We start from the raw sequence: 23,010 nt of genomic DNA on the forward strand, positions 1-23,010 counted from the left end.
ACTCGGTATCGTACTCGACCTGCAAACTATTAATTGTCCACGAGTGTCGGATAGAAGCCGACCGTGTGTGCACACATGCGTATTCGAATATTATTACATTATATCTATATGATATCAAACGCGAAAGATTGAACATGCGAAGGTGCTGGACCGCATCATCAGCATGCGAATTTTGCATCGCGGGCGGCGAACCGAGCGATGGGCGTGAAGAGTTCCTTTGTCGCTAGATCCGAAACACCGCGAAGTCCGCGGCGTCGATTACAACGGCGCCGCTAGACCGTTCAAAGCGCGTGCCGCCAGTGTCCAGAAGGGTAATTTATTACCCTCCTTTATGTTGACTGTTTCTTTCGGCTATCCGGCGCCGCGTCCAGCACCTTCGCATGTTCAATCTTTCGCATTTGATATCATATAGATATAATGTAATAATATTCGAATACGCATGTGTGCACACACGGTCGGCTTCTACCCGACATACTCCCCCCGTTGAGAGAGCATCGATCAACTGTCGCATAATGACCCTGCGGCCATGTGATAATCTTACAAACGAGGTTGTACAATCGTGTCACAATCGTGTATAATCGTGTAACGCATAATGAGAATCGCATTAGAGCGGTCATTCGACCGGCAGCGGGCAGAGGAGCTTCGTAGTCCTCTTGACCGTTCCGCCTGCAGTTTTGACGGTAGCGGCCCTCGTCACCCCATCGTCGCCTGGATGAACCTCGATAACTCTGCTCAAGTTCCATTGGGCGCAAGGCGAATTCTTATCTTTGATGAGTACGATGGTGCCAGTCGTGATCAGTGGACCGTCCTTGGTCCATTTGGACCGTCTCTGCAGCTCGTTCAAATATTCGAGATGCCACCGCGATCAGAAGTCCTGCCGCACCTTTGTTATGTGCTGCCATGCGGAGAGCCGGTTGTCTGGAACACAGGTTAACTGAGACTCTGGTAGGCGCGTCACCGGTTTACCGATTAAGCAATGAGCAGGCGTCAATACTAGCAAGTCGTTCGGATCGGATGAAAGAGGAGTTATTGGCCTCAAGTTCAGGATACCTTCGATTTCAATTACGAAAGTATTCAGCTCTTCGAACGTAAATAGGCTATCACCAATTACTCGCCTGAAATGGTGCTTAAACGACCTGACCATAGACTCCCACAGACCACCGAAATGTGGTGCTAACGGCGGCATGAAATGCCACACGATACGGTGGCTACTGGCAAAGCCAGCGACGCGATTCTTATGTTCGTCCGAGTGAAATAACGCGTATATTTCCCTTAGCTGGTTGTTCGCGCCGACGAAGTTGGTCCCGTTATCGGAATAAACATGCTCTGGCACCCCCCTACGAGCAACGAAACGCTGCAGCGCCGCGAGGAAGCCTTCAGTAGTCATATCGCTTACGATTTCGAGATGCACAGCCTTTATCGCCATGCACACGAACACGCATACGTATACCTTAATCCTTGCCCGATTACGGTATTTTTTCTCTTTAATGTAAAACGGGCCGCAAAAATCGACACCGGTATTCGTGAAGGGTGCTGCCTCGCACACCCGTGCTTGCGGAAGATCGCCCATCTTGTATTCGATGGGAACCGCCTTATATCGAAAACAGCGCGTACAACTTCGCACGATTTTTCGCACCTAGTTCCGGCCATCGAGTAACCAAAATCTTTGCCGAATAGCATAAAGCGTCGCTTGAATACCCGCATGATAACATTTCTCGTGGATTTCGCGGATGATGCTGTCGGTGACGCGATGCCGACTTGGCAACAATATCGGATGCTTTTGCGCGAAAGCCAAATTTGATTTCCTAAGCCGCCCACCGACTCGTATTAGTCGTCTATCATCCATGAATGGGTTTAGATTAGAGAACTTGCCTTTATCAGTTGGATCACCGCGTTTGATGCTCTCGATCTCCTCTCGGAAGCAAACGGCCTGCAACATTTTCAACACGCGCAATTCGGCTTCGTCGATTTCTTCCACGAATAACGACCCCGAATGCTTATTCTTCGACACGAATCGCAGACAATAGGCCACGACTCGGAGCAATTTAGAATAAGAAGCATATCGCACTAGGATATCGGCATTGCCGTGTGTAGCCACCAAACACGAATTCTTCAATTCCGGCACTTCGATAGTGCTCAGATCCCGGCTAGGCCACTCGCATTCGTCGTCAACCAGCCATATAGGCCCCGACAACCACGTACGATTTTGCACGAACGCGTAAGGCATTTGACCCCTTGACAGCGCGTCAGCGGGGTTGTCCTCTGACTTAACGTGGCGCCAATGCCCAACACCAATGATACTTTGAACTTCTGCGACGCGATTGGCGACGTATGTTTTAAGCAAATGAGGAGAGGTGTTTAACCAGTGCAATACAACGGTGGAATCGGTTCAAAAAGTCGCCTTTGTCTTCTGGGACCCGTAACACGCGATTCACTTCGAGAAACAGACAAGCCAGCAGCACTGCGCCGCACAGCTCAAGCCGCGGAATGGTTACCGTTTTCAATGGTGCGACTTGAGACTTGGCGCATAGCAACCTGACAGAGACATCGCCGCGTTCGCCTACCGAGCGCACGTAAATGGCAGCACCGTAACCTACGCTGCTAGCATCACAAAATCCATGTACCTGAACTTTACGGCCACCATCCATCAGCAATCCACGATCTATTGCGAACTGATTAATCGCATCTAGTTGCCGCACAAATTCGGACCACGCAGTATGTATAGCTTGCGGTACCGACTCATCCCAACTCACGCCCGCTCGCCAAATGTCCTGCATTAACTTCTTGGCGTACAAGATGACCGGCCCTAACAAACCTAACGGATCGAAAATTTTCGCGATGTCCAATAGGAGACGCCGCTTCGTCAATTTCTCCGCGATTTCGATCGGGTGAGTAGTGTAACTAAGCGGGTTCTGGACCACTTTTGGGGAGGGGGTAAGATCGGTCCTAACCCAGGTCAGTTATGACTCATGCGCGGTCCTAACTCAAGTCGGTTGCGGTCCCAACCAGGGGGTGAGGGGGGTATGACGTCACGAAGGGTCTGTTTATGACCCTGCGGCACTTTATCAGTCTTTATTTTAAGGATTATTATTTAAGATTATGTTTATTACATCGCGGCACTAACGCTATTTGAGCGCCGACACTTGGCTGCTGGAATGTTTGATATATTATAATAAGATGATGTAACGTCCTGCGGATAAGCTACGTCTAGTATAATATTTAAACTTTATCGTAACCTGCGTGGTTCGGATGATTGAGTGAGTGGTCATATGGGTGGCCCGCCCCAGGTTCGATCCCAACATAGGTAAGTAATTTTACATTATATCTTAACAATATCTTATTATAATATGAACATATTCTTATACGACTGTATTCTTTCAGGACTTTTTTTGCTCGGATGTACGTTATGACATCATACTGGGTCCGGCGCCTCGTAAACTCACTCCAGCGCGCGCGCGCCTACACACACACACACACACACAAATGACGGTTTGAAAAGTATCAGGTATACTTTATCGGTAAAAGCGAACGGGAAAAAAGGAAATATGAATGGAAAAAGGAAGTAAAAAAATGACAACATGTTTTATAGATAACATATTTTATTTTTATGTTGAGACCACCAATTGAATATATTACCATTTAAGTACATTCTGCAAAGCACAATGTGTTTCTGACAACGCAAAGTATGTGTAACTTATTTAGAGATTGTACGTCTTAGATGATTTTGCGTACAACGTTGGTCAATGGGTTGTACTGAACCAGAAGCTGCTCGTTACCGTTTCTGACCCGTTCGGTACACGTTCGAGACCTGTTCATTAGCTGTTCGCACCCGTTCGTTAGCCGTTCTTGAGCCGTTCACCAGCGTTCGAAAGCCGTTGTTGAGCCGTTTATACACGTTTGATACACGTTCGAGACCTGTTCATTAGCTGTTCGTACACGTTCGAAAGCCGTTGTTGAGCCGTTTATACACGTTTGATACACGTTCGATACACGTTCGATATCCGTTCGTACCTGTTCGAAAGTCGTTCGTTAGCTGTTCGATAGTCGTTCAATAGCCATTCCTGAGCCCTATAATCAGAGCATCCGCGGACAGATATGCCTAAAGTGTCTTCAGACGGTTGATGATCAATATGAATGTAAATCTCAACATTTCGCGATTGGCACTCAGTATTCGTTGGATGGTTTCTCCATCATGTCGCTGACACTTACGTTGATCGACAAGACTAGTACTCTCGCGGTAAACTACTTTCCAGCCATAGATTTGAGCGATGGTGATTACGAGCTCGGTCTACTGGACTTTGAGACTTATAACACGATACCGAACGTGAACGCTTCGAACAATAAATTCTACTTTGGCGAAGACGACACGGAGATTACGATTCCCGAGGGAGCGTACGAACTGCGAGACATAAACGAGTTTTTGGAACGTGCAATTTCACAGAAACGGCACACGGTTCATCTCAGCGATGGCAAACACCGTAACAACAACAAGATCGCGGATGAAGAATCACCGATAGTGCTTCGTGCTAATCACAATACGATGAGGAGTGAAATCAAATGCGTCTACAGAATAAATTTTAGCAAACCAAACAACATTGGATCGCTGCTGGGATTCTCGTCGAAGCGTATATTGCAACCACAAAAATGGCACGAATCGGACACGTCGATCAACATCATCAACGTGAACATTATCCGCGTAGAGTGTAACGTGACCACGGGTGCGTACAGCAATGGCAGACGCGTGCACACGATACACGAATTTTCACCGAGCGTGTCATCGGGATATAAGATATCGGAAAGGCCTGCGCAGATCATTTACCTGCCAATTATCGCACAGAGCATTGCAGATCTAACAATACGCGTTGCCGACCAGGCCGGCCGATTGCTCAACTTTCGTGGAGAAGAGATCACGGTCAGATTGCACGTGCGACGCCGATAACGTGAGATGCTCGTATTGAGCGGAGCGAAGCAAGCGAGAAATAACGCAATCTTTACGAGACCAACATTCGCTTACATCCAATCATCCGGTAGCACCAAGAAGAAGAAGCTCACCGCATCGAACGTTGAATTTTTAAAATCTTTGGGATTCAGAATACGAAATATCTAATCACGAAAAATGATTGACATTTTGAATATTGGTGATGAGCCGGTTTTCGACGATCGCATCGTCAAGATCGAGACTCACACGTACAACCCGTTCGCCAACACGACGTTCGGACACAGCGACGAGATAATAATACCCATACAGCAACAGGATCTGTACACGTTACCATGCAAGAGTTTTCTCTACGTCGAGGGTAAATTAACGATAAAGAAACCCGTAGCGAATAAGCATGTGGTATTGGCGAACAATTGCGTAGCGTTCATGTTCGATGAGATTCGCTACGAACTCAACGGTGTGGACATTGATCGCAGCAGAAACGCCGGAATAACCTCCACTCTGAAAAACTATGTATCTCTGACGGCATCAAGGAATGGGATGTTGAAGAATGCTGGATGGGATATCGTGAATTTTTCAAACAGCGAAGAGGGCCACTTCAACTTTTGCGTACCGCTTAGCATGCTGCTGGGATTTTGCGAGGATTACAAAAACGTGGTGATCAACGTTCGTCATGAGTTGATTCTGATACGATCGCGCAACGACAATAATAGTCTACTGGGAGATGTCGAGATCCAGCCTGAGATTGAATTACTCAAAGTACAGTGGCGAATGCCGCATGTGTAACTGAACGAGATAAATAAGCTGTCGATGCTACGAATCTTGGAGAGCGGACTATACCTCAACATGGGTTTCCGATCGTGGGATCTGCATGAATTTCCTCTGTTGCAGAGCACGACTAAGCATTCGTGGACCGTCAAGGCAATAACGCAAATCGAGAAGCCGCGATACGTCATCTTTGCGTTGCAGACTGGTCGGAAGAATAACATAACGAGATCGATAACTCGATTCGACGATTGCAAATTAACTAACGTGAAACTTTATCTAAACTCGGAATTTTATCCATATGACGAATTGAACCTCGATTTCGGCAAGAAGAGGTACGCCATCCTGTATGATATGTACGCGCGGTTTTACAAATCGTATTATGGAGGCAATCATGATGAGGTGCTTCTTCCCATCGACAAATTTGGATCTTGCGGCCCCTTCGTCGTCATCGATTGTTCGCGACAGAGCGAGTCTGTCAAGAGTGCCACCGTGGACGTACGATTGGAATTTGAGTGCAAGGAGAATGTACCCGCGAATACTACCGCCTACTGTCTCATCATACACGATCGCCTGGTTGAATATAGTCCATTGACCAACGTTGTACGCAAAATCATCTAAGACGTACAATCTCTAAATAAGTTACACATACTTTGCGTTGTCAGAAACACATTGTGCTTTGCAGAATGTACTTAAATGGTAATATATTCAATTGGTGGTCTCAACATAAAAATAAAATATGTTATCTATAAAACATGTTGTCATTTTTTTACTTCCTTTTTCCATTCATATTTCCTTTTTTCCCGTTCGCTTTTACCGATAAAGTATACCTGATACTTTTCAAACCGTCATTTGTGTGTGTGTGGTGGTGTGTGTGTGGTGTGGTGTGGTGTGGTGTAGGCGCGCGCGCGCTGGAGTGCGTTACGAGGCGCCGGACCCAGTATGATGTCATAACGTACATCCGAGCAAAAAAAGTCCTGAAAGAATACAGTCGTATAAGAATATGTTCATATTATAATAAGATATTGTTAAGATATAATGTAAAATTACTTACCTATGTTGGGATCGAACCTGGGGCGGGCCACCCATATGACCATTCACTCAATCATCCGAACCACGCAGGTTACGATAAAGTTTAAATATTATACTAGACGTAGCTTATCCGCAGGACGTTACATCATCTTATTATAATATATCAAACATTCCAGCAGCCAAGTGTCGGCGCTCAAATAGCGTTAGTGCCGCGATGTAATAAACATAATCTTAAATAATAATCCTTAAAATAAAGACTGATAAAGTGCCGCAGGGTCATAAACAGACCCTTCGTGACGTCATACCCCCCTCACCCCCTGGTTGGGACCGCAACCGACTTGAGTTAGGACCGCGCATGAGTCATAACTGACCTGGGTTAGGACCGATCTTACCCCCTCCCCAAAAGTGGTCCAGAACCCGCTTAGTTACACTACTCGGGTGCACCGAATAGTACACTTTGTCGCGCCGAGCATCCTAAGTTATACCTAAAGTTTTCAAAGACGCGTCCGCCTGGAATGCAAAATTCGCATGTTGATGATGCGAGTCCAGATCATTGATAATACGCGCATCGTTCGAGACCCACTGCCGTATGACGAAGCCTCCTCGCGCTAGTAACGCGATCACCTGATCCCGAATGACTCGAGCATCTTTGATAGTATCGGCGCCGGATAAGAGATCATCTACATACAAGTGGGACTTAATAATTTCCGCGCCCAGGGGGGTACACTGCCCGTTCGTCATCCCCGAGTTTGTGCACCGCGCTGACCGTGAGGAACGACGAAGAGGATACGCCGAAAGTGAGCGTATTGAGCTGGAAGGTCCGTATAACTCCGTTTCTACGCCAAAGGACGCGCTGATATCGTCGGTCATCGCCATGCACCCACACCTGCCGATACATTTTCTCAATATCGGCAGTTATCACGTATTTGTGCGACCGAAACCGAATCAAATGGACGAACAATGCATCCTGGATAACCGGCCCGACCATTAACGCGTCATTCAATGATATGCCATTCCTTGTTTCGGCCGAGGCATCGAACACTACCCGAACCTTAGTGGTATTGCTCGAATCTTTTAACAACGCATGGTGCGGCATGTAATAGCCGTCATCGCCATCATCCTCTACTAAAGACATGTGCCCCAAGGTCAGATATTCTTCGAATATCCGATCGTACTCAGCGCCGAGGGCTGCGTTCGCACCGAGCTTGCGCTCTAACGAGTCTAAACGCTTGAGTGCCGCGGATCGTGACTCACCTAAACGCTGGCCGTTGCCGCGAAACGGCAGACGGACCACGTACCGCCCGCTGCTATCGCGTAAAACGTTCTCTCTGAAATGCGCCTCGCATTCGGTTTCTTCCTTTGATCTTGGCTTGTCTACGTCGATCTCTTCGATAGCCCAGAACCTTTCCAACTGACTTTCTAATCTGGTAAGATGACACGCCATCGATTTCGCCTGCCCTCGCGCCGTTGATGCACCACCGACCACGATCCAACCCAATCACGTCTTCTGCAGATATAAGTCGCCATACTCATGCGGCACGTGAACTTAACCGATCGAAAGTAGCGAAACCGTCGCTCCGGCTCCGATTAACAAATCGACCGGCCGCGGCAAGTGAAATTCGGAATCAGCCAACCTAAGATTCGCCGGTATGTCCACGGAAGCCCGTGGGAAAATCTCGGAAGGGATCGAATCGGCAATGGTCGGCATGATCAAGCAAGTTAAATCCTTGTGAAAACCGTCGTATACCGACTGCAGAGTAATCCGTACGATACCCCTAGATATAGTGCTCAATGCATTAATAGAACCGACCGGAAGTGCGCGCGCTATTACGGGTACGTTGAGACGCTTAATGAAGCCATCGGAGATAAAATTAGCTGTGGCACAAGTGTCTAGCAACGCGCGACCTCTGATGAGCTGCCGCTTATGATCCCGAACATCCACTAAAGCACTCGCCAATAGCTAAGGCGATACTGCGCGGAAAATCATCGTTAAATCCGCCCTGCAATCGGTTGAGCCCGCGTGTCAGTCCGTCTTCGACGCGTCTACTTTCGCTGCGTCCGGCTTACTCATATTCGCGTACTTGTCGGAATGCAGCAATGTGTTGTGCCGCTTTTGGCAGACCGTGCAACCCGAAAATTTGCATGGCTGGTCACGATGAGAGCGCAAGCAGTTGTAACAGAGTTTCGCGACCTTCACAACTTCGATGCGTTTATGTACCGGCATTCGCTTGAATTCTTGACATGAGTAAAGGGGATGCCTTCTCGTTTTGCACGCCGCGCAATTATTCGTGCCGCTTAGCATAAACGCCTGGTTCGCCTAAGTTTTACGCCTTTTGCTGGGTGGGAGCGCGTTCTGACTCGTTTGCGATTCGGTCACCTTTGATCTATCGCGCCGCGACGCGCATACCGCCGTCTTATAAAGAAATTCGTACAACTGATCGATTGTCGGGAATTCGTCTCTGTCAAGGGTAGTTTCCCATTTCTCGATCGTGCGCTTAGGTAATTTAGTCTCCAGGATGTGTACGAGCATCTCCGATCCAACATGCACGCCTAACGCTTTTAGCGACGCTGTTGTGCATCGTCGGCGATCCTGGATAAACTACCCGTCTCCTCTCTTTCCACGGTGGGCAAATTCATGATCGCTGAGAGATGCCGGGAAATCAAAATGCGCTTAACCTCCTATGACCGTTCTAATACCTCCCACGCCTTGCGGTAATTTATCCCGTCGATGGCAAAAAGTCTTACTTTACTCGCGGCTTCACCAACCAAAGCTGACCTGAGGTAGTGCAACTTGTCCACATCCGTTAAATCTGCTTGCGCATCTATCATATTATTAAACGCATTTTTAAAGGACAGCCAGTTTTCGTATTTTCCGTCGAATGTCGGGAGAGATGCCTCTGGCAATTTGAGACGCCGCTTTCTCGACGATGTCGGTGGCTCCGCGTCATCGCGCTGCGCCCCACTACTCGAGGTACCAGCATTAGAACTCGACGCGCTCTCGTCGTTCAGGATGTTTTCGACCCTACCCGCGATCGCATAAAACCGATCCTGGATATTGACCAACTCGTTATTATGCCCGCCGTCGGGTTCTAATATTGCGAGCTCATCGTTGTAATCCTCGAACGCGTGGTACAGCGCGGTTAAACGCGCCATCCGCAATCTTAAAGCGGTAGGGTCCAATCTACCTTGATTCACAAGGTTAGATAGATTAGTAACTTGGGACTTTAGGGATGTCCGCTTTTGCGTAAGAAGCTTAGTTTTGTCGGCCATGGCTTGACCGAAACGCGACAATAACCAAACGACTTAAGAATTGACAGTAACTGGTGTACTTAACGTTAGCAATGCTACTCTGTGCGCCGCTCCTCGGACTCGTCTCTCGTGCGGGTCGCGTGACGTCCTGGACTGCCAATGGTCATCCAATGTAATTATTCTGCGAATGCTGAGGCGTGCGCTTGCTCACACCTCACAGGAGGCACCAAATGTTTCGTCGATGTTCACCGATTAAAATGGACACCGTGGTTTCGTATGAAACAATGTTTATTTGACACTCGGTACACGAAAGACACACACGGCGGATCGGCGACGCCTGGGGGGACTTGGCCCCTGAGTCGATCGGTCCGCGCACCCGCGATGATTCGTGGGTCGGCGACGCCTGGGAGGCCTCAGCCCCTGAGCCGACCGCTCGTGTGTGTCTTTCGTGTACCGAGTGTCAAATAAACATTTTTTCATACGAAACCACGGTGTCCATTTTAATCGGTGAACATCGACGAAACAACGAGCGTCGTTGCACTTCATTGTCCCGACGAGCATTTTGCGAATACAAATTGTACTCTTTCAAACAAAAATTGTTCTCTCTCATGGTTTTTTTATTTCTTCCCTGATGTGTATTTAAGATTTAAGGTAGCGGTAGGATGAGAAGTAAGAAAATGAGAAATACTAGTAATGCAGCACAGTTAAGCTTGAAGACGAATGAAGGTATTAAGCACGTCTACTTTGTATACATCTAGCTTGAGATACTTCAATAGGAAGATTGAACATACCGTGCGCAATTACGCGGAAAAATATTCACATTGCTGCATCAGTAGCACTCGCGCATTCTTCGCGCGATTCGCAGTGTTCTAGATCGTTCAGCTAAACGGGAAGCTTTGCGATACATCTACCGTTTCCCAATATGGCAAATAGTCCAGGTATACTACATGCCAATAAAGCAGCAAATGGTAATTAAATCCAACATAGCAATTACGCTGAGCAATCACATCGAATCGCGTTAAATTCCTTGCGAAGATTCTCCGAGGCCATATAAAAGGAAGGTATAACGAACTCATAGTACTAATTGCACAGAATTCCGCTTCGTATCGAAATTTCAAAAGTATGTACAAAAATTATTAATTATCTAACATGTGCATAATATAATTTTAGAAATCTTGATAAATTAATCCAAGATTTTTCTGTTTTCTGGTTTCTCGGAAACCAAGATCGCGAGTTTAAATTATAATATATCGAATTTAACAATTGTTTTAAATAAAATTAATGATCGCTTTCACGCATAAAGAGAGAGAGAGAGAGAGAGAGAGAACGTGATTTTATTCCCATAAATCACAATTAACCTCACGCTGTTCTAATGTTAACGATAATTTCCCTCCGTTGGAAATTGTGTATGTACTCTCTATAGACACACGCAACCGAGAGATTAATAATGATCCGATAACGTTTGTTATCGGTTCATCCGGCAAACCATTACATGCATACTTATTAGATGTCGCGTGTAAATCGAGTTCTTTACTATTCGTATTATTTTTCTCATTTCCGCGCAGCTCTCTCAGCCGATTCCATTTTTGTTCCCCTTTGATGTCCGCCACATCTAAAGATAAATACCGTTCGCAACTGGATTCTTATTATACAAAGAGAGAGAAAGAGACAGAGTATTAAACGCCGATTCACACTTAACGAAACAGAATTTCTTTTAAATCACTCATACGATGAATAAACGAATATACTATGTAAATGCCGTTACTAGAAATACATAAATATTGCGCCGAAATTATCAGTATCATCGTGCTGATCTGTACTAATAAATGAACCGTTAACAACCGGAAATGCGCGACGAATTAGTCTCGTGAGCTTGTATTAATTTCTGAATGTTTCCTCTCTTCCTTCTTTCTCCTTCTCTCTCTTTCTCTTTATCTCTCTGTCTCTCTCGTTTCCGTTTCGAATGTATTAACATTTAATCATGCATTAATGCGTACGCGCACGTACATGATTTACATTTCAAATCCGATGTGCGCGTCCACGATACACTTCGCGCACCGCCCTTATCGTGTTCATTGATAATACTTTCCAGCGTTATACTCTTTGTGCACGCCGCGAAATTTAATTAACGCTCAACGTTCGCGCGCGAGGACGTTTCCCGCTGCGTAAGAACGCGGATTGGAGACATGATTCTTTTTGATACGTCATTTCGAATGCAGCTGACACGCGACGCGGATTGCTATTGCATCGAATGTCCTGGGGATTCCATCCTGAAGCTGACGATTATTTTTCGCTTTTAAAACGCTGTTTTTAAATATCTACTCGTATTCTGCCTTCACATACATGGTGACATAGATATTGATAGCTCCCCGTGAAAGCATTGCGATCAGCAGCAACGTTACTGCATCATGACAATAACAGCGATAGTAGCAAATTAACGTTGCTGTACATCGCCCGAGTCCACGAGAGAGAGAAAGAGAAAGAGAGAGAGAGAGAGAGAGAGAGAGAGAGAGAGAGAGAGTTCATACGTTCTATATATTGCATATGTATTGCATTTTGTCGAGGCATTTTATGGAACAAAATGAGAGAAGTGTAGTTTGAACGTTTCGAGTGAATTATTATTGATTAACAAATGAAGATTTTTATTGAGAACTTTGTGGTTTACTGGTATCTTTTATTTACATTAATAATTAATAATGATAAACATATCAGCGTAATAAATATCAATTCACGAATTGACCTGATAATTATTAAATAAGTTAGTGTATTAATTGTTAAATTAATTAATTAACAAGCGCGCATAACATGTAGTGCATAATGACAATCTCCGTAAACGTGTAATGAAACGTTTATTAATTTCCATTTTGCTGGATTCATTCTGTATTCTGGAACACTGTAACTACCTCTCCCAAGTGTCAAACTTAAATTTAAACGATATTTAAACAGTATGTCTATAGCGCATAAAAGCGGTTCTAGATGTAACAAAATAAACGTGATTTTACACGTACCATCACAACTAGTGAATGGAGTCCTCGTTACCGGAACGAACTCACATGTCGAATGGTTATCGTCACGGGGCAGCATCCACTTGTAATGTTGTTGAATTAATGCGAACTGAAATGTTCAGTAATGTAATACTATTACATTTTAAGCTGTAACAGTTTCAATCTGCTGCATCATTGATTCTGTATTTAATTAATTGAAATTTTTCTCCGAGAGGAATGAAATGTAATTTTTAATGAATCATGAAAAGTTGGCACTTTACATTATAATTGTATCGTCAGTATCGTCACATATATAAATTACGTCTTTTTCACTTCTAGATGTTGAAAACATCGAAAATAATTATAATTAAATTGTAGACTTTTATACTTAAATGCATTTAAATGCGTGACTATATTCGATTGCCATGCACGTATTTGTATTTACAATCCAATTATTATAATATTTTCAAATAATATAATAATAAATGCAAATAAATTTTCTTAATTCCAATTACTCTGTCGCCGTGTAGCATGTAAATGCCGAAAAACGACCATTTTAAGGGAGATTTAAGGGAAAATAATTTTGCCATAAATTTATCGTCCGTTTCAAAACCCGTGACCCCGAAACTCGTCTCACGGAGATGCATTTATCGTCTGCAATATCGCGCACCGCTACTATCCCGGTGCATTATACCGGAAACGTTTCACTTCCTTATTTACGGAGGAGGAGGAGGCGACGGCGACATGACGCGTATTCCCCGCGCAAAGTCATTTTCGCGAAGGCTTAACGCGTATTTCATGTTTTGTCGTAACGGCGAGTAAGCTCCGCCGTACTACGAGTCGCTTTCGACTGTTCATTCCGCGTAATCCGGGTCTGACTGGACGAGAAATATAGCGTGCCTCTTGAAAAGCGCAATGAATAACGCCGTGCGCGCGGTTTCAGCTGGCCTCGTTTAGCATTTTGACCAATCTGCACGCGGTCTACTGTAGACGGACGATCGGAGGCAGATGTAACAATTTTTCAGCGTTGATTGTTCGTTGACATTATGTAGACGCAAATCTCCAAATAAAAATTATATTTCACTGGACTTTATGCATTTGACTTTGTGAGAAATTTAATGTGAACCAAACGTGACTCTAGTTTACTATTGTCGAGGATATATTTTATGCAAAGATATTAAAGTTATTATAAATCTAAAGTTGTTACGTAAAACATTTTATAAAGTATCTTACACGAAGTTTACGCTCAACTGAGAAACAAGCAACGAGATGGACGGTGTATATCTACCACAGACTTCTATATAACATGCTATATATATTATACGCAAAGCGTATAATTAAGCAGAGGCACTATTTTACCATAATTATCTCCGCAACGGTTGGACCGTTGATTCCTAAGTGAATTCAATCGATAGCCCGTAGTTCTCTTACATTATAAAAACATTTCTTTTATCCTACAAGCTCTATTACAGGAGATATTCCGTCCAAAGACCGAAATGGCTAAATTTCACGTTTCAAAAATATAGAAGTATGTTTTATCGCCCAGCAGAATACCTATACAGCATGAACTTCCGACGCTAGCAATGTTCGCGATAATAAGATAATATAGAGCAATTAAAGAGATCAAATTTTTGATATATATTATATACTAGCATCCCCCATCATGGCTTTGCCCGCGATATTTATGTGTAGAATTAAATAAAAACACATTTTACCCCTTCTCACCCGTTAGGGGTGGAATTTCGGAAAACCCTCCCTTAGTGAGCACCTACATGATAGTAGGAATATACCCTTAAAATTTCAAGTCGATAGGTGCAGTGGTTCGGGCTGCACGTTGATGAGTCAGAGAGTGAGTGGTATTTGGCTTGTATAGATAATAGATAATAATATAATATATTTTTTAATCAGTACAATTTTTTTATATCATTCTTTTGTAGAAATGTAGATTCAAATAAATTCAATAAAAAAAATAATAGCCCATGTACTTGGTGCCGTTTTTAAATCTTTTTTAAAAAGATAATTTTTTAAACAAGAAAACTGAATCCACTTATAAATATTATATTCAATATATAATATTATATATATGTATATATTGAAATTATGTATATACATATATGTATTTAAAGATTTATTCTTTTATGAAAATCTCACAATTCGTATGAATTGTTTGGTTTCTGGAAATTAACTAAGAAATGCTTAACAAGTCACCGGTTTTTTTAAACACTTGGCCACGAGAAAGAAAGAGAGAGAGAGAGAGAAAAGAGAGAAAGTACAGGCAAATTTTAGATAATTATAGTGCTTCGCCTTCGTTATAAGCTTACCGTCTTAATCCTCGCTTACGACTATAATCGCGCTTTAACTTTTGTTCAGGAAAACGCGAAAATCGAGTATTACCTGGAGATTAAATTCTGTTAACGAATCGACTTGGGTTTTACTAACTCGTGGCGAAACTCTGCGAGTTATATACGATTTCGAACCAACTTTATAATGCCAGTTAAAGCAAAAATGATTTATCTGTGTAAAACAGGAAATGTATGTAGCTTCCATAAAATTATACCTCTAAATATTCTTCAGAACAACCGGCATAAAAATTCACATATTTCACTAAATCATTGAATCGCCTAGAAATTTCGTCGAAAACTTGAATGTATTTGATGAAATAATCGTTTTGTAACATTTGTTGTATAGTAGGAATATCTATATTGTATAGTAGAAATATAGTAGTACGTTTTCGAATATACATATAGAATCTCTTTCTCTCTCTTTCTTCCCTTGCCGAATGAACAAATTCTGCGTCATTTGCTATTCATGCACATCTCTTAATACGTTTCAAAGATTATCAAAGAGAGACGTGAAAAGTTTTTGATAATCCGCCAATTGATCCGAGCGTCAATAGAAGCAAATAAAATTTCGTCAGGATAATCGCGCGTCATCGCATTATGGTGGAAGTATTTTCCACAAGATTACCTCTCGAAATTTTAGGAAACCGACTGTCGGCTTTCAAAGAGTGCATCCACGATGCCGATATACGCCGCTCCTGGATGCAAGAATTCTCGCTTGAATGCACAGTTCCGCAGGCGAGGACGAATGGAAGCGCATTTTCGGCGACCACACTATTCTTTGATATTTATCATACGTGAGAGGTCTGCAATAATTATGTATTATGTCTTACAATTAGAAACTAAAGATTACATTTAAAAACATATTTACAAGACACACATACATCGAAAATATGTTTACGTTATTAGCTAGTTGAAAATATTTAAAAATATAATTTATATAGTTATAGGGGTTAAATTTATAAGTTTATAACGAACTTTTTACTATTCGATTAATTCAAATGGTACGAGTGAGCTTGAATTATATAATAGAATGATATGAACAATTACTTGATATATAGCATTACAATAAATAATGTAATGTAAATAATTTAGTTGAATTTTTTCAATTTTCTTTTGCTCGTTATTACTTGAATGTGTACTTATCAACGCACACAACTCAACACACACACACACACTTAGTAATAATTAATGTCTAATAAATTTATTTATTATGAGTATTCAATATGTCTAATTTTATCGCTCTATAATACTCTAATCATTCGTTACAGGTTGGTTGCGAACTTTCCAAATATTTCTTCAAATCTGTTTACATTTTTCACACGTCAGCGGCTAATAGAGCTATTATATGTGTGGCCTTAAACATGTTTACGTACTATTTCTATTTCAATATCAGTTCAGATATTCGTATTCCTTGGTTGTGGTAAGATAGTGTAGTGATATCCTTTTTGCGTAAAGAGCTGTTTGCAGTAATAACTAATTGTACGGATTTCTACTTACATTAAAATCGTTACACTTTAAAATGCAGGTAATTACCAGAAACAATTGATATATTTATATCCATTTTAAGATAAAATAAGATATAGTGATAAAGAACAAATAATGCAGTACAGTAGAGATAGAAAGACGTAGAAGAGCACATTATGTTGATATAAAAAGTAAATGGTATATTATTTATTTGTCGTAAGTTGACATGGAATTATATATTTTGCTTAATTTTGTCTCGTTATCAGATGTGGCATACAAACTGCAAAACTTTTAAAGATCTAAAATGATATTATCATTATCAATAATATGGTTTGTTATCGAAAAAGAAAAAGTATTGAAAGAAAATAATGTTTTTATAAAAATACAAGAATGTATACGATATTTTGTAATTTTATTATTTAATTTTTTCTGATAAACTGTTACAGATATTTGAAATAAAACTGTGCATCCTTCAACACTTTCTATGTGGTATAATGTTTACTACTGTGATACATATATACAAGGGGAACATCGGTCTACCGAAAATAAATCATATCAGGAACTTGGTTATCGTTTATCAAAAGATGTAGTGCCACTACATTATGATATCACCCTGGATTTCATTTCTGAAAGGCTGGATATTTTAAGTGGCAAATGCAAAATTGATGTTGAAAGTTTGAAATCAACGTCAAATATAAGATTACACAGTCCCGATACGATTGAAGAAAGCTCGATAAAGTTGGCTATGAATGGTACGACATATAAACCTATAAACAAAACACTCCAAGGAAGAGAACGTCCTTGATCTTTATTTCGAGGACCAGCTATCTCCTGGACGTTATTCCTTAACGATACATTACAGTAAAGATATCGGTGATGATAAAAAGGAAGGAGATTTTTTCAAAATTATATTCAAGCCTGCAACAAGGTGAGTTAAGATTATAAGTATCAGCTCAATTATTAAATTATCTATATTATTAAAAATATATTGTTAAAAATATCGATTAATATAAAATACACATTAATGTACAATAATATTTATTACGTATTATTATAGAGTACTAATTAAATTTTGAGCGATTGTCTCATGCTTGCATGTTGCTCATCTTGATACTTCTATTCAAAACATTATTTTGACAACTTGTATTATATTAGAAATGTCCTTAAAACAGGAATAGATGGTTGGCAACAAATATTAACTCTGTTGAAGCTCGAAAATGGTTTCCATGTTGGGACGAGCCGGAATTTAAAACAACATTTAACTTTACATTCTATCATCACAGGAGATTTAAGATATGGCCAGCCTTACCAAATGCAACATCTATAGGACTTGAGTACAAAAAGGAATGGCGCTTGACAAATTTTTTCATTGCAGTTAATATATCTACTTACCAATTGATGTTTGTAGTAACTGAGATACCTCTTTTCTCACACTGAATATACGTCATATTCTGCATCATGCGAACTTCATAAAGTAAATGAGGACAATACGATATTAAGTAGAGCTCCCGTGGAAAATTCGATGAAATTTTCAGATGTTGTGATTGAGAAGATCCTAAATTTTGAGTGGTACTGCAAAATTCTTCTAACTGATATCAATATAAATCAACTTGCACTTCCAGCTGTACCAGAGGATGTCATCGCAAAATGGAGGCTCATTCTTTATAAGTATATCGATAACAAAATTATTATTAGGTTTTGCTAATAATTAATTAACATAAAATTTCATCACATTTTTATTGAATGAAAAATAAATGGATAGATTACAGTTGGATGATATTAGTATCATTACGAATTTATATATACCATTATATTAAACTTTTTATATCTTTACATATGTATATAGTAGTGCTTTAAATATTACATTACAGAGAACCTCTTGTTACTTATGATAAAGAAATAGATAGCAGTGCCCACGAACGGGAGGTAGCAAGCACAGTAGTACGTGGAATGGTATATCAGGTGATAGATAATGCAATCACACCGTCGTAGTGGTCTCACTTATGGTTAAATAAAGGGCTTGCCGCTCTTCTTCATGTGGAAATTCTCGATGAGGTTCTTTTATATTAGTAACGCAAACTTCAGTAACATTCGGTTCATTCAGTCAAATAAACTTTTCCTTTATAGAGTTTCTCGAAATGGCGATTACTGGATTTGTTCGTGGTTCAAGTTCAACAAGACTGTCTTCGTCTCGACACAGATTCTACTATGAAGCCTCTTTTATATGAAGTACAAACGTCATCCGAAATTAAATCACTTTTCTCTTTTCCAATTTATGTCAAAGGTAGGCCAGAATAAAAATTAATAAGCGACGCTCTGTAATTGTTTAACAGTAATTAATATAAGAAAATTGAAAAGTTATTTGTAATCAATTGTTACTATGTATCGTATTTATGTCTTGTTGTTAGCATGTAACTCTTTTGTTATGCAAAATATATTTGAAAAGCATATGTTTTACTTAAAAAAGAATACATCTAAGAGATATTAATGTAAGTAAAATAGTATATAACGATGTATTTTAAATGTGTTTAATTTCAACAATATTATATGTTTTGTTTGAATACAGAAATTCATCTTTTACAAATACCTAGTTGTCTTTTACATATACATTTACCTACATGTTTACAGCACCTGTCATACTACGAATGGTACAACATATTATAGGCCACGAGTTTCAAGAGATTATCAAGAATTACCTTAAATACTAGTGAGTAACATTCTGAGTAAATAGAGTAGGATGATACATAATAAACACAACGGTATAAGTTTCGTGTGATTGTGATGTCTCATTATTATTTGATTACGAACAATATAAGCTACAGAATTAAATATAGAATTTTATACAAAATAAGTATATATTTTCATAGAAAAGGTTTTTTATAATTATGTTTGAGTTGGCTTTACTCTTTATATTCAATTACAAATTATCTTTCCTTGTTATATAACGTTATATGTACAATGTTATTCGAACATGTGTAGGCTAAAGTTTATTTGTAAATTTTAATATAACTTATGTCTAACTTTATATATAGCTTCTTATATATAGTTTTAATTATCTGAAACCATAAATTAACTAATTTAAATTAACTAAGTTAAACTATAAATTTATATTTTTAGCTACTATCACTGACTTAGTCCTGATTATTTATGGAGTATGATGCAAGTTAACAAGACGAATCCAAAACTGGGTCCTGATTATTTATGGAGTATGATGCAAGTTAACAAGAAGAATCCAAAACTGAGTAACCATACCCACATGAAAGATATAATGGAGACTTGGATAACACGAAATAATCATCCTATTGTACATATTCGTCGAAATGGAAGCATGTTATTCATACGTCAATCTGAAAAGGAATTTTACATCGATGATAAAGGCAATGCCCAAGTGCTACGTCACTGGTTACCTATCACTTTCACTACATGGGAGCAATTAGACTTCAATGACACAACCCCTCATCATTGGATAACTCCAGAGAATAGCACTGGAATATCTGTCCGACTTACTAGTAAAAAAGGGTGGATCATACTAAACTTACAACAAACAGGTGAGAAATGTGTGGGTCAAATTGCTAATCAGATCCCTGTTTATTTCACATCTTCTTTACAATTTTATATAGTTTCAATACTCACACAAATGATGTACATTACAACATGCATATTTACTTTATTCTTTAATTATGCATCTAATTGATGGTACCTTTTAATATTATTTATTATACCTCTTTTAATGTTATTTATTATGCAATAGGATACTATCGTGTAAAGTACGATAAGAAGAGCTTAAAGTTAATTGCAAAATATCTAAAAGTTAAGGAATATGAGAAGATTCATGTTCTTAACCGTGCTCAAATCATCGATGACACATATTATTTCGTGAAGAGTGGAGTAATTCCTTACACCACGTTTCAGAATCTCATAAGCTATTTGCACAGAGAGAGGGATTACGTAGCATGGTATCCAATGTTTCAAATTTTTAGAGACATATCGAGTTTCTTACCAGTTGAAAAGAGCGTAACTTTAAAGGTTAGTCATACATTTAGTTAAAAGTTGGTAAGAAGCATGTTATACGTTAGGTGCATAGTGTATAAAATATCAGTATAGTACAATGACATTTACATGAAGGGAATTTACGAATTATTCTCAAGAGAATATCGAAATATATTCATTAATATCAAGTACAATGGGCAAAAACCGTAAATAAAAACAATGCAGAAAATCTGTACTGTTTTATACGTTACATACGTATGCGTTTATAGATTAAGAGGGATCTTTCAGGGTGAGCCTCATAATTCTTTACAACTCGACTTCTCAGAGAAACTATTTTATCGATCCTAAATATTAAGTTATTGAATTGTATAGTTTTGAAAGACTTTTAAACTAAAATGAAGATTAGTTCCTCAACCTTTGTTGCATGGGTGGAACGGGGATTAAATTAAAAATTTTGATGGAACCAACAAAAATTTTAGTTTTGAATTGTGTGGAAAAAAAAACACTTTAATTGTCCGGAGTAGTGTTGTAAATATTATATTACAGATAATCACTTGTTACTTATGATAAAGAAATAGATAGCAGTGCCCACGAACGGGAGGTAGCAAGCACAGTAGCACGTGGACTAGTATATCAGGTGATAGATAATGCAATCTCACCGTGTAGCGCAGTGAGGCAGCGGTGTCAGAAAGCGTGCTTTGTAACATGCGGTGGGGTGGGAATGGTCTCGCGAATCGTCGCACGCTTTCTGGCCTCACCCACTCCACTCACATCAGTGAAGCCAGAAATATATATATATATATATATATATATATATATATGTATATGTATGTATATAACTTAAGGGGGCATATACACCTAGGAGGCCGAAAATATAGTAATTTTCTGGAATTTTTTCTGGGAAACTGTTGGAGTTATCGAATTGTGGTTTTTTTAGTTAAAAATATACACTTTGAAGAAGCTTCATGATTTTTTTATTACAAAATATTGCAAAATGTCGGAGATATGGCGTCGTGAAGAGGCAGTCCGAAAAAAATCATCCAAAACGGTACCAGATGTACCTTCGTCAAAAATCAACCGAAACAAAAAATGGCATAGAATATTAAAATATATAACAATAGTTTTGGCGTATCGTAGCCGATTTCAAAAATATCGATTTTTGACAAAATGGCGGGTGTTTAAATTTAACATAGCGATTCTTAAGACAAAATCCGTTCGTTTTCTCACTCTCCCAAAAAAACTATGAGTCCTAAAAAAAATCCCCTACGATACGCGATAGAGAATTATGTGTAGAATAACCCCTATAAATTTCAAACAAATCGGTTCAGTGGTTTTCGAGATATTTCTGGTACCAGTTTGAAAAATGTCGTTTCGAGAAAAACGCGTTTGAATATTCAACATATGTTTTTGTTAATAAAACATGAAATTTTGTTAACTTGCACAGAGTCGTCAATTCCAGGCCCATAATATAAGTCCTCTGCAGTAGATGCGATGCCAATATCGTCTAAATTTTGTTGTCGGCGACGTATTCGCGCTTCTTTCGTCTGTTCCTGCGCGCGTGCCTCGGCTTGCGCTATGCGGCGATCATCTTCGCGCGCAGCATATTGGTGTGCGTTCGGTCCGAGAGAAATGCCCATAATGCTCATTATTTGTAATATTGTATTGAAGTCGTACCATTGTTGAATATGCAAGCAGCTATGTATGCAGCAATTTCTACTATAATAGCACCGCTGTGCACTGTTTTTGAGGCTATTTTCCAAATTATATTATTAAAACTTTCATTGCTGTTGCCTAAACAGGCTACAGCGGGACAATACAATACCGTTATACCGAAGAACACAACAAACCTAGACACGAAACCGAAGGGACGGGCCGTGGTCCAACCACAACATCTTAGCGGCGCCAACAATGTACTGTCAAGGCAATATAAATAACTTCGTCATTTTTTGGAATTTTGACCTGAAATTTGCACAAGACATTCTCGAAATATTAAACATTATGAATATGTAAAAATCCAAAAATCGATTTTTTGACCCTCCTAGGTGTACATGCCCCCTTAACTCACACACAAAAACAATCATCATTCTTGAATTCCTTTAATATTTCCATCATTATCGTAATTCAAGCTCTATTACTTATCATTCAAAATGCAAATTGCAGATTATGAAATCTTCGGAAATGAACAACTGTCAATGCTGGACAACGTGATCCTGCGCTAGCAAGATTAGAACATTGTTAAAATGAC

At 40.1% G+C, this 23,010-nt stretch overlaps 5 protein-coding genes and 1 non-coding gene across 6 annotated transcripts; 3 read left to right on the forward strand and 3 right to left on the reverse strand.

The window, feature by feature from the left end:
- Positions 1-613: 613 nt before the first annotated feature.
- LOC105275409 lies at positions 614-1,570 on the reverse strand. Its single transcript, XM_011332216.1, has 2 exons — positions 884-1,570; positions 614-835 (listed from the first exon to the last, which is right to left on the reverse strand). The coding sequence occupies exons 1-2, from the start codon at positions 1,568-1,570 to the stop codon at positions 614-616; spliced, it is 909 nt and encodes a 302-aa protein (XP_011330518.1).
- A 4,215-nt stretch (positions 1,571-5,785) lies between these two features.
- LOC113563659 lies at positions 5,786-6,325 on the forward strand. The gene has a single exon (XM_026975589.1). It carries the CDS (start codon positions 5,786-5,788, stop codon positions 6,323-6,325), a length of 540 nt encoding a protein of 179 aa, XP_026831390.1.
- An 885-nt stretch (positions 6,326-7,210) lies between these two features.
- LOC105275410 lies at positions 7,211-8,180 on the reverse strand. Its single transcript, XM_011332217.1, has 2 exons — positions 7,503-8,180; positions 7,211-7,360 (listed from the first exon to the last, which is right to left on the reverse strand). The coding sequence occupies exons 1-2, from the start codon at positions 8,178-8,180 to the stop codon at positions 7,211-7,213; spliced, it is 828 nt and encodes a 275-aa protein (XP_011330519.1).
- Positions 8,181-9,415: 1,235 nt separating this feature from the next.
- LOC105275411 lies at positions 9,416-10,006 on the reverse strand. The gene has a single exon (XM_011332218.1). It carries the CDS (start codon positions 10,004-10,006, stop codon positions 9,416-9,418), a length of 591 nt encoding a protein of 196 aa, XP_011330520.1.
- Positions 10,007-16,586: 6,580 nt separating this feature from the next.
- Positions 16,587-19,252, forward strand: LOC105275395. Its single transcript, XR_003407552.1, has 5 exons — positions 16,587-16,836; positions 17,222-17,703; positions 17,948-18,443; positions 18,647-18,830; positions 18,903-19,252. It is a non-coding gene; the product is annotated as an uncharacterized LOC105275395 (transcript).
- A 149-nt stretch (positions 19,253-19,401) lies between these two features.
- LOC113561416 (aminopeptidase N-like) lies at positions 19,402-20,836 on the forward strand. Its single transcript, XM_026967732.1, has 3 exons — positions 19,402-19,482; positions 19,893-20,323; positions 20,527-20,836. Exons 2-3 carry the CDS (start codon positions 19,930-19,932, stop codon positions 20,820-20,822), a joined length of 690 nt encoding a protein of 229 aa, XP_026823533.1. The 5' UTR covers positions 19,402-19,482; positions 19,893-19,929; the 3' UTR covers positions 20,823-20,836.
- The last annotated feature ends 2,174 nt before the right edge of the window (positions 20,837-23,010 follow it).

Source organism: Ooceraea biroi, chromosome 2 (genome assembly GCF_003672135.1).
Source record: "Ooceraea biroi isolate clonal line C1 chromosome 2, Obir_v5.4, whole genome shotgun sequence".
Lineage (NCBI taxonomy): Eukaryota > Metazoa > Arthropoda > Insecta > Hymenoptera > Formicidae > Ooceraea > Ooceraea biroi.